General features: G+C 41.4%; 1 protein-coding gene across 15 annotated transcripts in view; it reads left to right on the plus strand.

Moving 5' to 3' along the window:
- LOC100073568 (muscular LMNA interacting protein) overlaps positions 1-22,003 on the plus strand; it is a 221,747-nt gene that overhangs the window by 107,175 nt on the left and 92,569 nt on the right. For 11 of the 15 annotated variants that reach the window (XM_029075082.1, XM_029075002.1, XM_029075053.1 and 8 more), the window contains 2 exons: positions 146-1,741; positions 12,978-13,049. The exons of 2 other annotated variants lie outside the window; for them this stretch is intronic. In XM_029075082.1, the coding sequence (XP_028930915.1) occupies positions 146-1,741; positions 12,978-13,049 (1,668 nt within the window). The remainder of the gene's footprint in view (positions 1-145; positions 1,742-12,977; positions 13,050-22,003) is intronic. 2 more of the 15 variants (XM_029075102.1, XM_029075109.1) reach the window with 2 other exon arrangements.

The raw sequence follows: 22,003 nt of genomic DNA on the forward strand, positions 1-22,003 counted from the left end.
CTGAAAAAATGTAGGCCTCCTCCTAAAATGTCTCCTTACTTCCAGAAAGGAAACTTAAGTGCCGGAAGAATTTGTCTTAATATCCAATGTTAATATTTCACCACCTCTGTGCTATTTTAACCTGCTCTTTTTCTCTCTCCTCCAGTTAAATACTTCTGTCTCTCCTTCTGATCATCTTTCCTGTAAACCACCTGCTCCCTCTGTTTCTTCAACTAATTCAAAAGTGCGATCTGACCTGGATAACCTGAACCAGTCTTCTGTTCTGGAAGAATTTCTTGCTACTAGGCTGTCAGACATTGGGTCCTCTGTTCACGAAACTGCCACGTATTATCAAGCCACTGTTCACTCTTCACCTTGTTTTCCCTCAAAGGAAGCCACTTCTGAGTTGGCAAGCCCTCCTAGTCAACAACAGTGTGGTTCTAAACCATTCGAGCCCTCTGTTTCCAAAAAGCCTGGCTCAGTGACAGAAATTATAAACAAGGCTCCAGCTCCATCCTCACATTTCACCTGTTCAAGTGAGACTCTAATCACCACCACTAGCCCCCTTTCCTCAAGTGCTTCTCTGAAATTTAATACATCATCCTACATACCTGTCAGAATCCTTATGCATTCATTGTCTCCTAGTCCCAAACCCCTAAATTCACCATTCTATGGGTCTTCTTCCACTCTATGTAGCATAAATAATCCTAGTAGCCAAATGTCCTCTAGTGGAAATCTTTCAAAGGCAGGGGTTAGATCCCCCTTACCAACTCGGCTCTCACTCCTGACTGCCATTCTCAAGTCAACTCCCTCACACCGAAGACCATTCTCTCCCGCCTCATGTCCTACTTTCTCTCCCTCTTCCCTGGTCTCATCCACGCTGGCATTAGATCAAAAGGCAAACATAACCCCTCCCAGTCCTAAAAAATTCTTCTCAAGTTTCTCCCTTAGGGCAGAGTCTCCATACCAAGAAGAACCTCAGCCACGTGAATTTCCCCACCCATCCTCACACTTGCCTCAGTTCTTGAAAGCCAGTCCTGACTCTTACGAATCTCTCTTTTCCCTAAGGAAGCACCTTAGTACTGGGCCACATGCCCCTAGTTTGGAAAGTTCAACAACTCCTGCTTCCCCTAAGAGGAAAACAGTTTCATTACCACAGTTAAAAACAAGACAATCTAGTTCCTCAACCTTTCCTCCTGTCTCACCAAGTACCACTTCTCTCAACCCCACGCTCTCCCTTGTTAAGGGAAAACAGGAAGTGGATCACAGAGGTTCAGCACCTGAAAAGCCCAAGAGACTGCATAACTATTCCCCTGTTACATCCTCTCCTGTATTACATTCTAACCCTCCTCTTAGCAGAGGAACCACATTGTCCTCCCCAGAAAAGTGTTCCCCTGCCTCTTCAATTACTTCTGATCTTGTATCTAGATCAAAGGCAGGTCCTTTCCAGTTCCTGACTCAGGAACTAAATCTTTTATCTTCTGCTTCTTCAGATCTCTCAACCTCTAAGTCTTCCTCACACTCTAATGCTTCATCAACTGCTAGAGTTCACTTCAGCTCCCCACAGCTTAATTCACTATCGTGGCACCAAAATTATACAGAGGATTACTCAGTCTCTGGGAAATCCCACACATCCTCAGTATTCCCTGGGAGCACTCCTGTTTCAAGCATTGCACCTCACAAACCTCTAACAAGACCCCCGGAGCTGACCTCACTGAAATTCTTGTCCCTGCATTCTGACCATGAAAATAAGAAACCCAAGGTATTTGTTTTGCATGTTGCATGTTTTTGCATTAATTCTGTTAAACCACTTTTGTTTCCAAAGTAAAATAGCAGGTTCCTGCTTTTTTCTCTAGCCCTTGGAGCAGAAGATGGAGAAAGGGAGGCAGAAAGACATGAAGACAGATAATAGAGTATGAAGAGAAAGGAGTTGGTTCCAAAATATAGAATAGACTTTTTCTAATTGAACATATTTATTACACTTTGCATAATTTGCATTGACTCTGTTCAGTTACCTTAGCTGCTCTTTTCCATCTCTGATCATAATCAATTAATCATATTTATTGAATAATTACTGTTTGCAGAGCACTATGCTAAGCATTTGGGAGAGTACAATAAATCAGAGTTGGTAGACATGTTCCCTGCCCAAAATCCAAGTGCAAGGGTGACACAGAATCCGAGAACAAGGGCAACAACCCAAGTACAAGCTCTCTTTATTTCTTACTCTTCTCTTTATTACTGAAGTGATTGAGGTTAAAGATCTTTCAGTAATAAATTCCCTTGGGATCTCCCACAGACTCCCACACAAACTAAATAAGGACAAAGAAAGAAGGGGCACATAACATTTCTACTGGACTCTGTTCCCAGTTGTCTTTAATCTGGTGGTCAGATTTCACTTTGCCCTCACTGATTTTTTTTGTGGAGGCTGGGTATTCAGGTGGACATTTAACAGATGATCATCTATAGCACAGAATCCCTCAAAATGTTATCCTTGGGCAGCTAGGGGAGGAGGCCTTTGTGAATGTGATGGGCAGAGGTGGATGATTCTTTCCTTTGGACATCTCTTCAAGGATCATTCCATCCAGGAGGTCTCATACTTATTTTTATTTAATTCATATGATATTTATAATAATCAAAGTTACATTATCCTTCACATCAGTAATATGATTTTACAGGAAATAAAAGTCTCTCCATTCAACACTGCAATGATGACTATTATTCCATGGGGAAAGCATTAATTTTGCACCTATTTAATTCAAAGGAAATCTAAACCAGAGAGAGGCTATTAAATTAATTAAATGTTTACTGCATATAAAACAATCAAATTCAAATGATACATATATTGGAATGCTGCTTTTTGGAGTCTGGATAGACCTGAATGTTCACAAGACTGAACACCTATATACTGGGGTGCTGATGCCCAGAATAATTTTGTGCCCTTACAAATGTGAACCTGCCCCCATTTCCCACCCCAATTTATAAGGATCAAGGAAGGGAGAGAGCTGGGAGGGGATGACCTATGCAGTCCAGGAAAGTAGGGAGTTAAGTCAACAGAACCTTTGGGGGTCCCCAAAATGGGCTCGGTCCTGTCTCTGGCCCCTCCTACAAGCTGTCCAGCAATTCTTTTGTTTCTGTGGAGTTGTCCATAATAATAGAGAAGCAGCATGGCTTAGTGGAAAGAGCACGGATTGGAAGTCAGAGGTCATGGATTGTAATCCCACCTCTGCCATTTGTCAGCTATATGACTTTGGTCAAGTCACTTAACTTCTCTTTGCCTCAGTTACTTCATCTGTAAAATGAGGATGAAAACTATGAGCCCCACGTGGGACAACTTGATGACCTTGTATCTACCCCAGTGCTTAGAACATTGCTTGGCACACAGTAAGTGCTTAGCAAATACCATCATTATAGTAATAATAATAATAACAATAATTGTAATATGTGTTTGCTTACTATGTGCTAGGCACCGTACTATGCGCTGGGGTGGATACAAGAAAATCAAGCTGGACACAGTTTCTGTCCCACATGGGGCTCACAGTCATAATCCTCATTATACAGACAAGGGAACTACGGCACAGAGAAGTGACACGACTTGCCCATGGACACACAAGAAACAAGTGGCAGAGCTGGGGTTAGAACCCAGGTCCTTCTGAGTCCCAGGCCTGTGCTCTATCCACTAGACTATGCTGCTTCTCCAGCAAACTGCTCCGTGATGTAAGGAGTCGCACTGAAACCAGGAGGAAGGGCTTGACTGCCCTGACCCACAGGTCTATCCCCTGGGGTGGAGTAGGTTTTCCTAAGCCTAGAGTGTGGGAATTGGGCTATCAGCTAGGAGACCATCCTCCCCAACCCTCTGATGCTTCTTCAGAAATCTCAGCAACAGGATAAGGTACAGAGCAACAACTGCTTCAGAGCAGGTGGATATTTCCAGGAGTAAGAGGCAGCTGTGGGGCAGGGAAGAGGTGGAGGAATGATCATTCAGGGGATCTTCTGCACCCCTTTCTCCACTATGCCAGGACAGTTGTCCTACCTGCTCTCCTCTGAGAAAGTCAATGCATGCCTGTGTAATACATTGTATGTATAAATGAGAACAGAGACAGATTCAATAATAAAAAATGTCCTGCAAGGTTACAAATTCTTGTCAATAAATTTAAGATTTTTTTAATTACCTGGAGATACCATTCTTATTCACAGGACATTTGTACTTACCCACTTGTTGTATAGGGATCACTAGGATAAAAACAAACTACCCATGATTCAAAAGACCTCTTATAACCATGCAGTGTATGAACATTTTATAATACTTATTCACTTGTAATTTCTATCTTTCTGATTTTTCGCATCCTTTTCAGGTGTCAGGTTTCTCTTTCAGAGTATAGTCAAAATCTTAATTAGAAAATGGTTTTACCTAAATTTTCATTCTCTTGATGAAGGGTGGTTTCATTTATGAATATTTGGGAGAAATCTCTTTTTGTTTTATTTGCCTAATTTCCAAGCCAGGAATCTCTTAACAGGGTCAGTGAACAAGAAAATTAGTAAATGATTGAAATTGAAATTGCAAATGGAAATATTAGACCCAATTTTGGGGAGAAATGTTTTAATATTGGCAAAATTTCAGGGAGAAGATATAATAATTTGTTAAAATGTAACCAGATATTCTTCAGGGTAGGAACATTTAATCACACCCAGCATTTAAATCTCTTTTTCTCTCTTGCTCCTGCATTTTCCTCAGAGCTTTCTGAATTCTGTCAGCTACTCTATTACTGTACAAACTTTTCTATTCTATGGATTGTAACTTTACGAAATAACTTCAGTCAAGGGGATAACTGGGGATATAGAAATCTTTGCCTAAGGCGTATTAGCTTTTGACAAATTTAGTTTCAATTACCAAGGTTATTTTAAAGAATTATAGAAAAAATGTACAAAAGCTTTGTGGTATCAATGTATTTTTGTGCTTTTATGGGCTGTTTCTTGTCTTGCTCCTTATACTGTGGAGCAGATCCTATTATAAAGCTCTCTTCGGAGTCAATAAAGGCTTTAGACTGGAATCAGTTCCACCAGGGTATAGAGATCAGTATAAGAAATGGGACTTAGAACCCAGACAGCCATCAAATTAAGACATGAACGTTTCATGGGTAGTAATTCAAAGTATGGACCTTTTGCTGCTAAGATAAAATTGCATAGCCAAAGCATGCACATCCAAAACTTTGCTGTGAAGAGTTGAACTCATGAAAGAAGAAAGTCGTTTAATGGACAGTTCTTCAATTTGCCAACTAGGGATGTTAACATGAACATTATCCATTATTGGTTTTTTTAAATGTATTTTGAATATCAAATGCTAAAAAGTCAACTGCTGGGGTGCTTGGAAATTTTCAATCTAGTTAAACCACTGAGTCTTTTAGTCTGAACAATGATTCATGATATTTGTCTTATTCATTCATTCATTCATTCATTAAATAGTATTTATTGAGCACTTACTATGTGCAGAGTACTGTACTAAGTGCTTGGAATGTACAAATCAGGAACAGATAGAGACAGTCCCTGCCCACTGACAGGCTTACAGTCTAATTGGGGGAGACAGACAAAAACAATAGCAATAAATAGAATCAAGGGGATGTACATCTCATGAAAACAGTAGCAATAAATAGAATCAAGGTGATGTACATCTCATTAACAAAATAAATAGGGTAATAAAAATATATCCAAAGGAGCAGACGAGCACAGTGCTGAGGGGAGGGGAAGGGAGAGGGGGAGGAGCAGAGGGAAAGGGGGGGAAGAGGGCTTAGTTGAGGGGAGGTGAAGGGGGAGTAGAGAGGGAGCAGAGGGAAAAGGGGAAACTCAGTCTGGGAAGGCCTCTTGGAGGAGGTGTGCTTTCAGAAGGGCTATGAAGAGGGGAAGAGAATTAGTTTGGCGGAGGTGAGGAGGGAGGGCATTCCAGGACAGCGGGAGGACATGGGCCGTGGTGGATGGCAGGATAGGCGAGAATGGGGGACAGTGAGGAGGTGGGTGGCAGAGGAGTGGAGCGTGCGGGATGGGCAGTAGAAAGAGAGAAGGGAGGAAAGGTAGGATGGGGCAAGGTGATGGAGAGCCTTGTAGCCTAGAGTGAGAAGTTTTTGTTTTGTGCAGAGGTTGATAGGCAACCACTGGAGGTTTTTAAGAAGGGGAGTGACATGCCCAGAGCATTTCTGCAGGAAGATGAGCTGGGCAGCAGAATGAAGAATAGACTGGAGCGGGGAGAGAGAAGAGGAAGGGAGATCAGAGAGAAGGCTGACACAATAATCCAGCCGGGATATTATGAGAGCCTGTAGCAGTAAGGTAGCCATTTGGGTGGAGAGGAAAAGGTGGATCTTGGAGATATTATAAAGGTGAGACCGGCAGGTCTTGGTGACGGATTGGATGTTTGGGGTGAATGAGAGAGACGAGTCAAAGATGACACCAAGGTTGTGGGCTAGAGAGACGGGAAGGGTGGTCGTACCATCCACAGTGACAGGGAAGTCAGGAAGAGGACAGGGCCTGGGAGGGAAGATAAGGAGCTCAGTTTTGGGCATGTTGAGTCTTAGGTGGTGGGCAGACATCCAGGTAGAGATGTCCTGGAGGCAGGAGGAGATACGAGCCTGAAGGGAGGGGGAGAGGACGGGGCAGAGATGTAGATTTGTGTGACATCTGCATAGAGATGATAGTTGAAGCCGTGAGAGCGAATGAGTTCACCAAGGGAGTGAGTGTAGATGGAAAACAGAGGAGGGCCAAGAACTGACCCTTGAGGAACCCCAACAGTTAGAAGGGGAGGAGGAGCCTGTGAAGGAGACCAAGAATGAAGGTCCAGAAAGATAAGAGGAAAACCAGGAGGAGACGGAGTCCGTGAAGCCAAGGTGAGATAAGGTGTGGAGGAGAAGGGGATGGTCTACAATGTCAAAGGCAGCTGAGAAGTCAAGGAGGATTAGGATAGAGTAGGAGCCATTGGATTTGGCAAGAAGGAGGTCATGGGTGACCTTAGAGAGAGCAGTCTTGGTGGAGTGGAGGGGATGGAAGCCAGATTGGAGGGGGTCCAGGAAAGAATGGGAGTTAAAGAATTCTAGGCAGCGAGTGTAGATGACTCGTTCTAGGAGCTTGGAAAGGAAGGGTAGTAGGGAGATAGGGCGATAACTGGAAGGGGAAGTGGGGTCGAGAGAGGGTTTTTTTAGGATGGGGGAGACATGGGCATGTTTGAAGGCAGAGGGGAAGAAGCCATTGGAGAGTGAGCGGTTAAAAATAGAAGTTAAGGAGGGGAGGAGGGAAGGGGCGATGGTTTGTATAAGGAGAGCGGGAATGGTGTCCTAGGCATAGGTGGAGGGGGTGACACTTGAGAGGAAGGAGGAGATCTCCTCTGAGGATACTGCAGGGAAGGATGGGAAAGTAGGGGAGAGGGTTGGGGGGGGGAGGAGGCAGAAGGGGGAGGGGTGACTTTGGGGAGCTCAGACCTGATTGTGTTAATTTTTGTGATAAAGTAGGTGGCCAGATCGTTGGGGGTGAGGGATGGTGGAGAGGGAGGAACAGGGGGCCTGAGGAGAGAATTAAAGGTCCAGAACAATTGGCAGGGGTGATGGTCATGGGTGTCAATGAGGGAAGAAAAGAAGTTTTGCCTGGTGGAGGAGAGGGCAGAGTTAAGGCAGGAAAGAATAAGGTTGGCTTGGTGATTGGACCTTCGCCAACAACGCTCAGCAGCTCGAGCATAGGAGCGTAGGAGGCTGACAGAGGCAGTAACCCAGGTCAGTGGGTTAGTGAAGCTAGAACGGCAGAGGGAAAGGGGGGCAAGAGAGTTGAGATGAATAGAGAGGGTGAGAGTGGTAACCTGATCATCGAGAGTGGGAAGAGAGGATGGGGGCAAGGTGGGGAGAGATGATTTTGGAAAGGTGGATAGTATCAAGAGAGTGGAGGTCTCTGTGGAGGAGTAGTACAGATTTTCAGGGGGAGAGAGTGTGAGAGAGGAGGCAGGTGAGAAGGTTATAGTCTGAGAGACTGAACTAAAAGTTTTCTCCTACCTTTCTTTCTCTTACATTTTTTCTTATATTTTTCCAATATATCAACACTTCTGCCATTTTCCAATCAAACTCGGCTCAACTTTTAATGATAGTTCCAGAGAACCAAATTGAAAGGAGCATAAAACCTGAAATGATGGGTGTGTCTTCTCTGGTTCAAAACCCAGCGCTTGCTTCAAATCAGATTCTTACTCTATTATCATTCCAGATCAGCCAATCAGTCAATAATATTTATTAAGCACCCTCTGTTTTCAGGGCATTGTATCGAATGCTTGGGAGAGTATAATAAAATAAGTAGAATGGAATCCAGTGTGTCTTGGTGGAAAGAGCATGGGCTTGGGAGTCAGGAGACTTGGATTCTAATTCCAGCTCCACTACTTACCTGCCTTGTGACCTTGGGCAAGTCATGTGACTTCTCTATGTCCAAGTTCCCTCATCTGCAAATTGGGATTCAATATCTGTGCTCCCTCCCACTTAGTATGTGAGCCCCACGTTGGACCATATTATCTTGTATCTACCTCAGCATTTAGTACAGTGCTTGACAGATAGTAAGCACTTAAGTACCACAATTGTTATTATTATTATCACTATTATGATTAGATAAGATCCCTGCCCTCAGTATGATATTAGTACAGAACAAAGTTGGAAGATCATTTTATGTCAGATTCTTTGAATTTGATATTGGATATTTTTTGATCTCACATTCTCACTGACTCCATTGATGTCAATGTAAAAAGCATGCCACCCCACCCTGTCCTCCCCAAATCAATCAGATCTGACCTCAGGTGGAACAGTCCAGTCAATGCTGAGCTGAGAATTAAACATCATTGATTAAGTGGTTAGGGGTAGGTAGGCTTAAACTACGCTCTGATAATGGGACAGAGACAATTTGCAATTTTTTATCATCACTTGGGAGCACAAGATTTTGTTGAAATTGTATCAAAAGAAAGAAATTAATCTGAAGAGTTTTCAGCTGATAATTGTAGATAGTCCTACATGGAAAAATCTTCTCAAAGCTAACACTAGGCACTAGAATAGTAAATTTTGGCATGATACTATGGGTTAGTGAAATGTAGACATTTTATTAACGGATATTGTTCTTTTGCTAACAAGTGCTTTTCAATGGCATTAGTGTAGACCTACTTTTAAATTTATTTTATTCCATATACGAGCCTGGGAGTCAGATGACCTGGGTCCTAATCCCAGGTCAGCCACTTGTCTACAGCATGATCTTGGACAAGTCACTTAACTTCTCTGTACATCAGTTACCTCACCTATAAAGTGGAGATTAAGACTGTGAGCCACATGTGGAGGGTTGATGGTCCAACCTGATAATTCTACCCCAGTACTTAGTACAGTATTAGTCACATAGTAAGTACTTAACAAATGTCATAAAAAAATAGGCTACATATTCATTCCCTATATAGTGTTCTTCCAGCAGGGTAGTCTTTGAAAAGACCTATCAATTTGGAATAGGGTCTGGAGGATAATCAGAGGAAACATTGAAGATTAGTATTATTGTATTATGGAAACTGTAAGTGAATATGGTTAGATGCACAAGGAGTTGTGCAATTAAACCATGGAATTTACTGAGCAACTGCCATGTGCGGAGGACTATATACTAAGTACTTGGAACATTAAAATTGAGTTAGTAGACAAGATTCCTGACCTCTAGAAGCTAACAGTCTCGAAGGGGAGACAGGCAGTGAAGTACTTTTCAGTTATGAACGAAGAGAAAAAAGAATATGTTTATGTGTTAGTAATGAGCTATATAAGGTATGTACGTAAAGTCAATAAGAGTTTGTGAGTCCAAACTCTTAGGAGCCACAGAAGTGCTGAGGTGGCAGTTGGGAGAGGAGTAGAAATTAGCCAGCGTTGACCTGCTGCAGGAAATATGATTTCAGGAGGACTCTGAAGATGAAGATATGTTTGGTCTTTTGGATGGGAATGGGGAGAGAAGATCCAGGCAAGACAGAGGGAATTGGTAAGGGTTGTAGAAGAGATATGAATGAGGCACACCAAGTAGATTATCTTGGGAGCAGTGAAGAGTATGAGTTGGGGTATAGTAATAATAATAATTGTGGTATTTATTAAGTGCTTACTATGTGCCAAACACTATTCTAAGTGCTGGGGTAGATACAAGGTAATCCAGTTGAATACAGTCCCTGGCCCACATGGAGCTCACAGCCTTAATCCCATTTTATAGATGAGGTAACTGAGGCATAGAGAAGTTAAGCGACTTACCCAAGGTCACACAGCAGACATGTGGCAGAGCTGGGATTAGAACCAATGACCTCTGACTTCCAGGCCCAAGTTCTTACTCTAGGCCACATGGCAACTTGGAAGATGAGTGTGAGAAGCAGCATGTCCTAATGGATAACACACATGCCTGGGAGTCAGAAGAACTTGGGTTCTAGTCCTAGCTCTGCCACTTGTCTGCTGTGTGACCTTGGGCAAGTCACTTCATTTCTCTGTGCCTCAGTTACCTCATCTATAAAATGGGGGTTAAGACTGTGAGCCCGATGTGGGACATGGACTATGTCCAACCTGATTAGTTTGCTTCCACTCCAGCCTTAGAACAGTGCCTGGCATGTAATAAGTGCTTAGCAAATACCATGGAAAAAAAAGGATTGTGGAAAAAAGATGGAAGAATAATTGATTGCTTGTAAAGCTAATACTCAAGAATTTCTGCTAAATGTATAGAGGAATAGGTAACCACTGGAGGATTTTAAAGAATAGGGAGATGTGCAGAATGGCACTATTGAAAAATGAAGTATGGGCTTGGGAGGGGTGAAACTGGAAGTAGTGAGATCATTTGTGTTATGACAAGTGCCTAGACTAGCATGGTGGTCTTTTGGATGGAGAGGAAAGGGCATATCCTGAAAACGTGGAGGAAAAAATAGCTGAATGTAGCAACAGACTCACCGTGAAGATTGAGACAGAGGAGTGAGAGATATTATCTAGATTGCAGGCTGAGGATGGGTAGAATGATAGGATTGTCACCTCTGTTGGGAAAGCTAGGAAGAAGAGAGGATTAAGGAAGAAAGATCAAAAGTGATACTTATTAAGTGCTTACTTTGTGCCAGGCTCTGTACTAAACACTGGGGTAGACACAGAGTAATTGGGTTGGAGGCTCTGTACTAAACACTGGGGTAGATACAAAGTAATTGGGTTGAATCCAGTCCCTGTCCCACATAGAACTCACAGTCTTAACCCCCATTTTACAGATGAGGTTAACAGAGGCACAGAGAAGTGAAATGACTTGACTAAGGTCACACAGCAGACATGTAGCAGAGCTGGGATTAGAGCCCAGGTCCTTCTGGATCCCATAGCCATATTCTATCCACTAGGCCATGTTGCAGAAGAGGTTCGTTTTTTGACATAGTAACTGTGTGACCTTGAGCACAGAAATTTGCCCAAGATTTGTAGATTTGCATAATAATAATGCTGGATTTTGTAATAGGCTTTTTTCTATGCAATACGAACTCATTTAAGGCAAACAAGGATTTAAGGAAATCCATCCTGATCTCATCATTACAAGGCAGAATGCTCTAGTTGATAGTACCCTGAGTTGGCTTGCCAATTCTCTGATACATATTTACCATGTGGATCAAGGATAAGCACTTTTACTCTTTCCTTATCCCAATTCCATCACCAGTAAAACAAGTGGATCTAGCTCCTCCCTCACGCACCAGAAAGCTGAGAGGTCTGGTTTGAGAAAGCTGGAAAATTGGTTTCACTGAAATATCTTCAATTCTGATTCCCCAGACCAGATCACCTGAAACTGACGATCCCTTAGGTTGGTTCATGACTAAACTATTTCCATGTTCTTGAAGGTCACTGGATAATAGTTTAAATGGATGACAACAAAAATAGTTTTTCTCTAAGATAAATGAAAACTTCTTAACACTGTACTTTAATCAGAATCTGATTTAAATTTACCAAATCTAGGAAGTTCAGTCTTTGATTTATCATCATACAACAGTGTGAGGGAGAACAGCAAGATGAAAAGAGCCAAGATAGCATGAGAGTATAGCCTTGAAAAGTTCATACCAGACTTTGAGTTTCCTTCAGTACTAGAGTTAAATTATTGATATTGTTTACATTAAAGTAATTGGAATAGTTCCTGTCAGTTTTCTCAGTACCAACTGTGATGTGATTTTATTTTATTTGTATTTTGATTAAGTGGACGATCAGTAAATACATGAATGGGAAGCAGCGTGGCTCAGTGGAAAGAGCACGGGCTTTGGAGTCAGAGGTCATGGGTTCAAATCCCGGCTCGGCCACTTGTCAGCTGTGTGACTTTGGGCAAGTCACTTAACTTCTCGGTGCCTCAGTTACCTCATCTGTAAAATGGGGATTGAGACTTTGAGCCCCATGTGGGACAACCTGATTCCCGTGTCTACCCCAGTGCTTAGAACAGTACTCGGCACATAGTAAGCACTTAACAAATACCAACATTATTACTCAGTGCTTTTTTTTTCAAAGTCATGAAACGATTGATTTCTAAGTCTGTGAGTATGGTGGGGAAAGCCAAAGAAGGAGGGAATGGGGAATGATGGTGTGAGGTAAGATTTTCATTAATATCTGCTTTTGGAGGTCCTTAGCTGTTTGGCATTGGGTAGGCCAGATCAGCAAACCTCCCTATGATCTTCTAATGTAGAGTTTTGCTTTCATGATTTTGGCTCAATTAACAGAGGTTTCGGAATTCCATTCTGTGTGCATATTTCTGGAGTAATGGCTACTAGCATCTTATTGGCTACAGATACTAAATGGATGTTTTACAATAGTCTATCTTGATATATATAATAATGACATGGTATGAATTTGAGATTCTTAATTTTTCTGTCAAAACCAAGTTGTTCTAGCATAGCTTTTTGTTCTTTTAATAGCTAGTTAATGAATTTGGTAAAGATAGCCTTCATTATGTGCTACCCCTTCTAATTTTCACCTCCACTCTTGCTTTCTGGTTATTCATTCTAGCAGTACAAGATCAAGTCAAGCTACAAGGCTTTTGCAGCAATTCCCACCAACACACTGCTTATGGAGCAGAAGGTTAGTGTTGGCTTAAAAGCATGCAAATAAGTTGTCCTTTCAGTGTGAACTCTGTTTTCTGTATGGAGAGATTTAGGTGCAAAATTTCCATCATGATGAAGGGAAGTGGCAACAGTTTTTTTACTCAGATTACCAAAGGAGTTGGGTGGATGTGGATGCAGTATTTTCTCCTTCACCAACCCTGAAGGCTGGTGTCTTTCTAGGCCTGGACCAAGATGGTGACCAAGAGACCCAAACTGGAGAGTCCTTGGAAGGCTCAATTTTTCATGGGCCGTGTCCTGATTTCAGACCTGTTGCAGAGCCACCGTGGAGATTTCAGGGCCATTCTGATCTCTGATCTCAAGAGATCTCATGAATTCTCTTTGTCCAGGCTTCAGTATGAACCTGGATCCTGGAGTTTCTCTGACCTGGATGTTAGAGACTTCTCCCTTGCCTTCAGGCACGCAAGCACAGGCAATCCAGGAAGTTTTTGAGGGTCTTAGAGCATGTCTTCTGGCAGAGTCCCTACCAAACAGGGGGTTCAAGGAAAAAAACATTTGTTTTGCTTCCCTTGAACAATAAAAGATGCACTTAGCAGGGCATGGCATAGTGGATAGAGCACAGGCCTGGGAATCAGAAGATCATAGGTTCTAATTCTGATTCCACTTGTCTGCTGTGCAGTTTTGGGTAAATCACTTCACTTCTCTGTGTCTGTTACCTCATCTGTAAAATGGGCATTGAAATCGTGAACTCCAGATGGGACAGGGATTGTGTCCAACCCGATTTGCTTGTATCCACCTTAGTGCCTGGCACCCCAGCTTAGTACAGTGCCTGGCACATAGTAAGCACTTAAGAAATATCACAATTATTATTATTAGTAATAATCACTTAAGGAATACCATTTTTACTATTACTGGTAAGCTGCAGCCCCGCTGTAGTGATTCCATTTCCATATGTCCCTGAGGGGAAATAACTCAGAAATGATTGGAAACAAGGAATTTAGGATCAATTCTGATGACAGATAACATTTGAGATTCTTCCTAGGTGAGTTTCTACAAAACTGCCCTTATTAAACATTCTGTTCAATAACTTCTGAATGACAAAATGCTGGTGAATCAACGATCTTGTTAGCAAAAATGTCAATTTCATAGGTAATGGAACATCACAGCAATGTGTTTAGGTAATAAAGCTTTTAGAGATGAGGCCAATTTCCCCCATTATGGAATCAGTATTTCAATTTGACCATTAAAAATTTTCTACCAGATGTTGTTTTGAAATTTACAAACACCCTATCAAGTACGCATATAATAATAATAATTGTGGAATATGTTAAACACTTACTATGTGCCAGGCACTGTACTAAACACAGGGGTAGGTACAAGTTTATCAGGTTGGACACAGTCCCTGTCCCACATGGAGCTCACAGTCTCAATTCCCATTTTACAGATGATGTAACTGAGGTCCAGAGAAGGGATGTGACCTGCCCTAGGTCACACAGCAGACAAGTGGCAGACCCAGGGCTAGAACCCATGACTTATTATGACTCCCAGGCCCGGGCTCTATCCACTATGCCAAATGTGCTCTAGCACTCTCAGAAAAAATTATATGTAAAATCTGTTTGACAATTCACTCTGTGTGATGAACTAGTTCCAGGCAGTCCATGCCACTAACCTTTTCTATGCATGATAGGTGTTACAGGGAATACAACATAGATTTTCCTCAAAATGCTTTAGAGCATTAATATGTACAACACTCAGCAGACTCCTGTATGGCAGTATCTGAGTTTTATCGATGGAAGAAGTATCAGAATGGGATGTGGAACTCTGATCAGAGACACTCCCAATCCACTAGAAGATACTCCAAGCAACATTTCTGTAAAGAGAGACTGTAGTCTTCCATTTAATGATGGATGGTAGGAATCGGAACTCATTAGTTTCATTTTCATTTCCACCAGTCACTGGGATGAATCACTTAAAATTAAGTAGTAAATGGCAAGTATCGACTTATCAAGTGGACTAATGTTACACTGTAATCAATCCAATTACTGTTCATGCTGGTGGTTAATTTGCAAATGGAGGGCTGGGTTTCTCCCTTCAAGCGGCATGGGGGGCTGTGCTAATCAGAGCACCTCTGCTTACGCAGTAGGGCCCCAACCAGAGCTCATCTACTGTTACAGAGGTGAAAGTTATAATCTCTCCCCCTCTGTAAACTCACTGTGGACAGGGAACTCATCTACTAACCCTGTTGTATTGTACTCTTTCAAGCACTTAGAACAGTGCTCTGCACTCAGTAAGTGCTCCGTAAATCAACGGTATTTATTGAATATTTCTGTATGCAGAGCACTGTATTAAAAGTACAATACAACACAGTTGGTAGACATGTTCCCCTCCCACAATGAGCTTATAGTCTAGAGACAAGCTTAATGATCGTTGGTTTGATTGATTGATCGGTATATTAGCTCCATTCATTCAGTGAGACACCTGGGGATTGCTAATTGAAGTAGAGATTCTGATTCATGCTTATACTTTGCCTTATTTTCTAGTACATAAAATAGGAGTGAGGAATCTTTAAATTGTTGAATAAAAAATGGTGATTACAGAAACAGTACTATTTATTACTTCTGCTAGATGAAATGTTTGGAGTACTTTAGAAATATGGCATTTTTGAGGAAAATGTGGTTTTCATGTAGGTTTTGGTGAACTCGCCTGCTTGGTCAGATGAAATTAGTATTTTGGGGCTTCAGGTTTATGAACTAGTCACTGGTTAAAGGATATTAAAAGATTAGGCTGTTCTTTGATCTCTGTAATTCCCGGTTCTTCTGTGATTTTGAAAAATCTGCTTTTCTCAAATACTAATTGCATTTGACAATTGCACTAATTACACTTTGTAAGTATAGGTTGGCAATAAGTACACACACTACAATGTTGATTCTTCTCCCCAGAATGAGCCTTTGAAGATTATAGTCTCAATTTTCAATCTATTTAAAAATAACTATTTCATCTTCAATTGAGGCGATTGAATCCTGTTGTATAAGCGAATGCATGATCATAGCCACACTGGCAATTTCTGAAATGATTGTGCTCCTGAGAGGAGCATTACTTCATTCATCCTGCCTGGCTAGAATCCACAATTTTCTCATGAGTGAATTTGAGCTTGATTTTTTTGGTTGGTGATTTAAGATTTCTCTCTGTTTTGCAAATTATTGTCTACTGTAAAATTTCTCTGTATTTGAAAATATGACCTATTTTGCTTTTTACCTAATGAAGATTTGATTGAGAATTATTAACGCTAATGTCAGGTGACTCTATTTGCTTTAAATAAGGTTTTGAAAAAGAGGTCGGCCTTACATTTATTTTTGCTAATAAGCCTGCATCCTCTATTATTGCCAAGCTGCCTCAATCATTGACATGAAGTGAAATGAAACATCTTTTGGGAGGTTTGCACATTAGTAATTCAACTTAGTATTTTAATTTCAACAGAGGCAACAGATTGCTTGCAGGGACAGAGTGATGTTTGCTCTCCTTGATATTTGGCCAAACTGTTGAACTTGGACCTAGCGATAAATGCCAGTCAATAAATATTTATTAAATGTCCACAGAATGCATTATTACTATTCAAGGCACACTAAGTTGATTTCCTAATGGCAAGATCGAACTCTTGAGGGGAAATAAAAAATTTATTAGCTTTTCTTTAAACTTGGTGTATATACTTTTATTCTTGAGAGTAAATGCTGAGGGATATATCTGTCTTCTATTCCTTCAGTATTGCATAGGAATAGATAATCTAAACTTTCTCCCCATAAAAGCAAAAATGGAATGTCATTTTCAGAGAAATCCATGAAAATTCATTTTCATTAATAACATTTTCCTGTTTGATACTAGAAGTTTGTGAAGTTGGTTATTATGCCTGCACACCCTTGCACGGTGTCTAGAACTATGTGTGTGTGTGTGTGTGTGTGTGTGTTTGGGTATGTAAATAAATTCTGGGTTTATTCAGACTTATACGCTGGAGATTGTAGCATTAGTGGAAACTCTCAAATGTAGGAAGGGGGCTAGCAGTTATTCATATGGTGTGAGAAAAAAGAGACTTTTGAAGATACAGAGAAATACGTTTTGGTTAGGAGAACTATGCCTCTTTCCTTATCATCACCTAGTTTGTTTACCATGCCCACTCCGCACTGATTTTATATTTTGGGTCATTACATTTTAAAATAAAAGTCATTCACCTGAACATATGTATGTGTCATTTTAAGAAGTCCAGCCTCTAACAACTGTGCAAGGAGGAGTGGCCAGCCAACCTTTATAGCTACCACTGTTAATTGTAATAGTGACTTGTTCATCAAGACGGGCAGATAAAGAGAGCTTCCTTACCACCTTTATGCCTCTCTCTGATGATGCTGTTGGGGATGAAGAGTGTGAAGAAGTCACTTTACTAACACATATAGGGATGACCTTGAGGAGGCTTTGATAAAGGCCTGTAAGAGGGCAATGTGTAAAAGCTGAGAAATGATACTTCTATATAAACAGTAGTGGTGGGTGTAGGGGGTCTGTGGTGCTTTTGGAGAGAAACCTGTCAGCCTAGTAGTACTTTTTCACATGACCAAGAGAGGGGTTGGAGAGTATTATAGGCAACATAATGCCCATAATCCCCATAACATAATATAATCCCCAGAGATGGGGAGGCATGGGGACTGGAGATTTTTGTGTGTGTCATAAATTCCATTCAAGCAACAGGGAATCAACCTCCTTTAGGTAGGGAGATATCTAGGGAGTTCACAGTTATAATGTATTACATATAGGAAAATTCAGAAACAGTTCTTTAAAGAAAGGAAAAGGAAAAAACACAGCACTTCCATTCTTTGTTGCTGAAGATCTAAGTACATGTTTCGGGATGAAGTGTTGGCAAACATCAAGTGTGCACATGTAATTTTGCTTAAAAGTGGAATCATTCAGCACTCATATTAAATCTTGGATTTCAATTTAAATTCTATCAGAGACATCCACATGCAAGTTTTTGAGCCTAGGTAAGCATTTCACAGACAGCTGTGTGGGTGAAAACAGTGAGCAGGGAATTAAAGTGTAGAATGAAAATAAGAATCCGGTCTAAAAACCAATTTGAATGTTGAGGTTCCTAAGAGGTGCAGAGTGCTGTTTCACCTTAAGAACCAGAGATGACCACCAACTAAGTGAACTAAGTTGGTTGAACTAGTGAACTAACTAAGTGAAGGAATTAGGACACCAACTAGATCAAGGGCCTGGATAGTTCTCTGGATGTAATCCTCTCTTTTATTGTGGAATTTTGGATCTTCCCCAGTCAGAATGGTTTCAAAGCACAGAGCAAGGAGGGCTGGGTGTATGTGTGTGCTATTCTGGCATGGCCTGGACTGAATGTCTCTGAAGGGTGGAGACCTTGGAACTTTTATTCCCTGGTAGTGGCTTTTCTTTCTTCCCTCACTTACTCACGCAAAGACATTTCATTTTAAATGGTATTTGTTAAGCACTTATCATGTACCAAGCAGTGTTCTGAGTGCTGGGGTATCTACAAGTTAATCAGGTTGGATAAAGTCCCTGTCCCACATGAGACTCACAGTCTAAGTAGGAGGGAGTATTATTGTTATTATTATTATGGCATTCATTAAGCACTTACTATGTTCCAAGCACTGTTTCAAGTGCTGGGGTAGATACAAGATAGGTTGGACACAGTCCCAGTCCCACAAAGGGCTCACAGTCTTAATTCCCATTTTACAGAGGAGAGAACTGAGCCCAGATAATTTAAGGTGACTTGCCCAAAGTCACACTAAAAGCAAGTGATTGAGCCAGAATTAGAGCACATGACTTTCTGACATCCAAGCCTGTGCTCTAGCCACTAGGCCATGTTGCTTCTATGGCCAAGAGGAAGGAAGCTGGGCCCTTGCAGTCCAGGAAAAGCAGGTGACGGGGGCTGTGAGAGGCTTAGGTTCCCCCTACTCAGCAGGCAAGTGGCAGGGGGAGGCTAGGCGGGGGGAAAGGAATGGGGGCTCAGGTCATGTGGGGTTGGTGCCACCGCCAGATAGAGGTAATGGAGGCTGGAGGGCAGCAAGGGGTTGGCCGCAGAAGGGGCCAGGAAGGGCAGCGGGTTGTAGAAGGATAGCGGGAAAGGGTCCAGCCTGGAGTCCTGCAGCTGCCGCTTGAACTTCATCCAGCGATTCTAGATCCAAGATTTTATTGAGGGCACAGCTGGCAGCCTCTCCGACGGGCAGCTGGGGATAGGTCGCCTCCTCCAGGGGTCCGGAGGACAATGTGTCCAGCAGGCCACCTTTGACCCCCGGCTTCCTGGCCCAGTCTTGGCTGCTCTGAGATAGCCATTCCACCGAAAACAGGGCCTTTGTCATCGGGTACGCCTCTGGGTGGGGGCGAGCTACTGACCATCATTAGACTTTAATAAAGGTTAATTTAATTAAGGGTTAGAATTTAATCTTCATTTTACACATGGGGAAACTGAAGCACAGAGAAGTTAAGTAGAATGGCTTGGTGGAAAGAGCACGGGCTGGGGAGTCAGAGTTCATGGGTTCGAATCCCAGCTCTGCCACTTGGCAGCTGTGTGACTGTGGGTAAGTCACTTAACTTCTCTGTGCCTCAGTTCCCTCATCTGTAAAATGGGGATTAAGACTGTGAGCCTCATGTAGGACAACCTGATTACCCTGTATCTACCCAGCACTTAGAACAGTGCTCTGCACATAGTAAGCGCTTAACAAATACCATTATTATTAGTATTATTAAGTAACTTGTCCAAGTTTACACAGAGTACTCTTGACAGAGTTGGGATTAGAACCCAGGTCCATGGATTCCCAGGCCACACTGCTTCCCATTACATTCTGATGTTTTTCCTGAATTCTGGCACGGTGATCTAAACAAGACTCATTCCACTGGGAAAACCTTTTGTTCTATTCTTGGTGGAGCATGTATGACTTAAAATCAAGCAAAGCCTCTTATAATGCTTGGGGATTAGTTCCAGCATACAACAGCTAGATCAGCTCAAAAAAGTGTATCTCCTCAAGATTTTGATTAATTCTGTAGTTTGATTTTGAAAGTCATTGACTGCTTATCCTTAAAAATTACTGCTCCTGGTAAATTGTGGGTTGGGAAAACAACCAGAGAGAAAAGAATGGAAATCTGGAGTCTACCACTACATCCTCATATGACTCCTTCTGCAGAGAACAATTTACTTCCAAAACCTATCTATATCTCAGTTACTTCACTCTACCTGGAGATTCTATAGAGGTCAACTTAACAGCCATTTGACAGTGAAAATAAGTTTAATTCAAACAATCTGACATGGACAACCACAAAATGATGCTATTTGCATTGGTTATATTGAATTTAATGGCCTAATTAAAAAGAGTGAATCTCTATGTTCTGTGTTATAGGATAGGAGGATATTTGTAGCTCAAACAATTTGAATTAGTTGTTATTATTAGACCTGGGTTCTAAATTGTCTGCACAATTCCAGTGGTCTCTGATATTTTCTTTAATAACCAGCAATTTATTACCATTTTTTAGTAGTTGCTTAAAAAGATGGATCAATACATTACAATTCAGAAAATTTAGTGTTCTAATAAAGCCGCTATTCTTTAGTTTCAAGACTGACATATTCATTTCAAATTTAAAAATTCTAATTAACCTGTATGGTACTTGGGTAGATGGTAAAGTCCTTTATCAAAAAATCTGTATATGTCTAACAAATACATGTTTTTTACTCAAAATGAATGAAACTTTTCAGACATTTCTGCCTCCTTGAGGGAGAACTAGAGCAAATCACTTAATCTATCTGAGCCTCAGTTTCCTTATTTGTAAAATGGAGCTAAAAACACCTGCCTCCACAACTTCTAGGGATGTTGTAAGGCTAAAATGAGGTAACTGGCGTAAAAGCACTCCGGGCTGGGGTGGGGAGTAGAGGAGTGGGGAGGGGATACTGGAAAATACAAAATACTAGAAAGGTGTTATCTGCCTGAGATCTGAATCATTTTAAGGTAATTTATTTTCAAGTTGTAAACACTAAATAATTTCTAGTGACTGGAAGGTGAATCACATTAAATAAATATTAGTTTTGATGATTTTTAACCTAAGCAAAAATGTATATCCACTCAATCATTTATGGAATATGTTCAGGGTAGCAGATGTGAGTGTGACTTATGACCAAGCACCCCAAGCTAATTTTGTAACAAGTGTTAAGAGAAATGCTAAGAATCGTTACACATAAAGCCCCCAGTAAAAATAATCTGCCCAGTCAGAAATGGCTTTTTGAGCTACAGTTATAAGTGATCCTTTCTCTTGATCCAAGTAACATTCTTTACTGTCTCTCCCAACTGACCAATTCCCAGCTAAAAAAGAGATGAATGAGAGAGAATGTATGCAGTAGGAGCATTTAAAATAGAGTTGATTCTGTGCTGAGGTTGGTTAGCTGGTCTTGTTTTGTTATCAAAAAACTTTGGCATTTTTTTCTGGTATTTGTTAAGTGTTTATGTGCCAGGCACAGTACTAAGCACTGGGGTAGATACTGTGTTGGATACAGTCCCTGTCCTTCAAGGGCTCACAGTCTTAATCCCACTGCTATGGTAGTAGTGGTGGTAGTAATACTATAATTAATGGTAGCCTTGTTATGGATCTAGTGGAAAGACCATAAGTCTAGAACTCAGGAGACCAGAGTTCTAGTTCCATTTCTGCATCATTCTTGGGCAAAGATCACATGTGTACTTTGCAGTGTGTGACACCCTGGACTGCCTTCTCCCTTGTTTTTTATTTCATGGTATTTGTTAATCAAATCAATCAATCAATGGTATTTATTAAGCATGTAAAACATGCAGAACACTGTACTAGGCACTTGGGAGAGTACAATATGACAGAATTAGTGTACACATTCCCTGCCTTGTTAAGTGCTTTCTATGTACCAGGCAGTGTACTAAGCACTGGGGTAGATACAAGCTAATCAGGTTGGAC

Source organism: Ornithorhynchus anatinus, chromosome 1 (genome assembly GCF_004115215.2).
Source record: "Ornithorhynchus anatinus isolate Pmale09 chromosome 1, mOrnAna1.pri.v4, whole genome shotgun sequence".
Lineage (NCBI taxonomy): Eukaryota > Metazoa > Chordata > Mammalia > Monotremata > Ornithorhynchidae > Ornithorhynchus > Ornithorhynchus anatinus.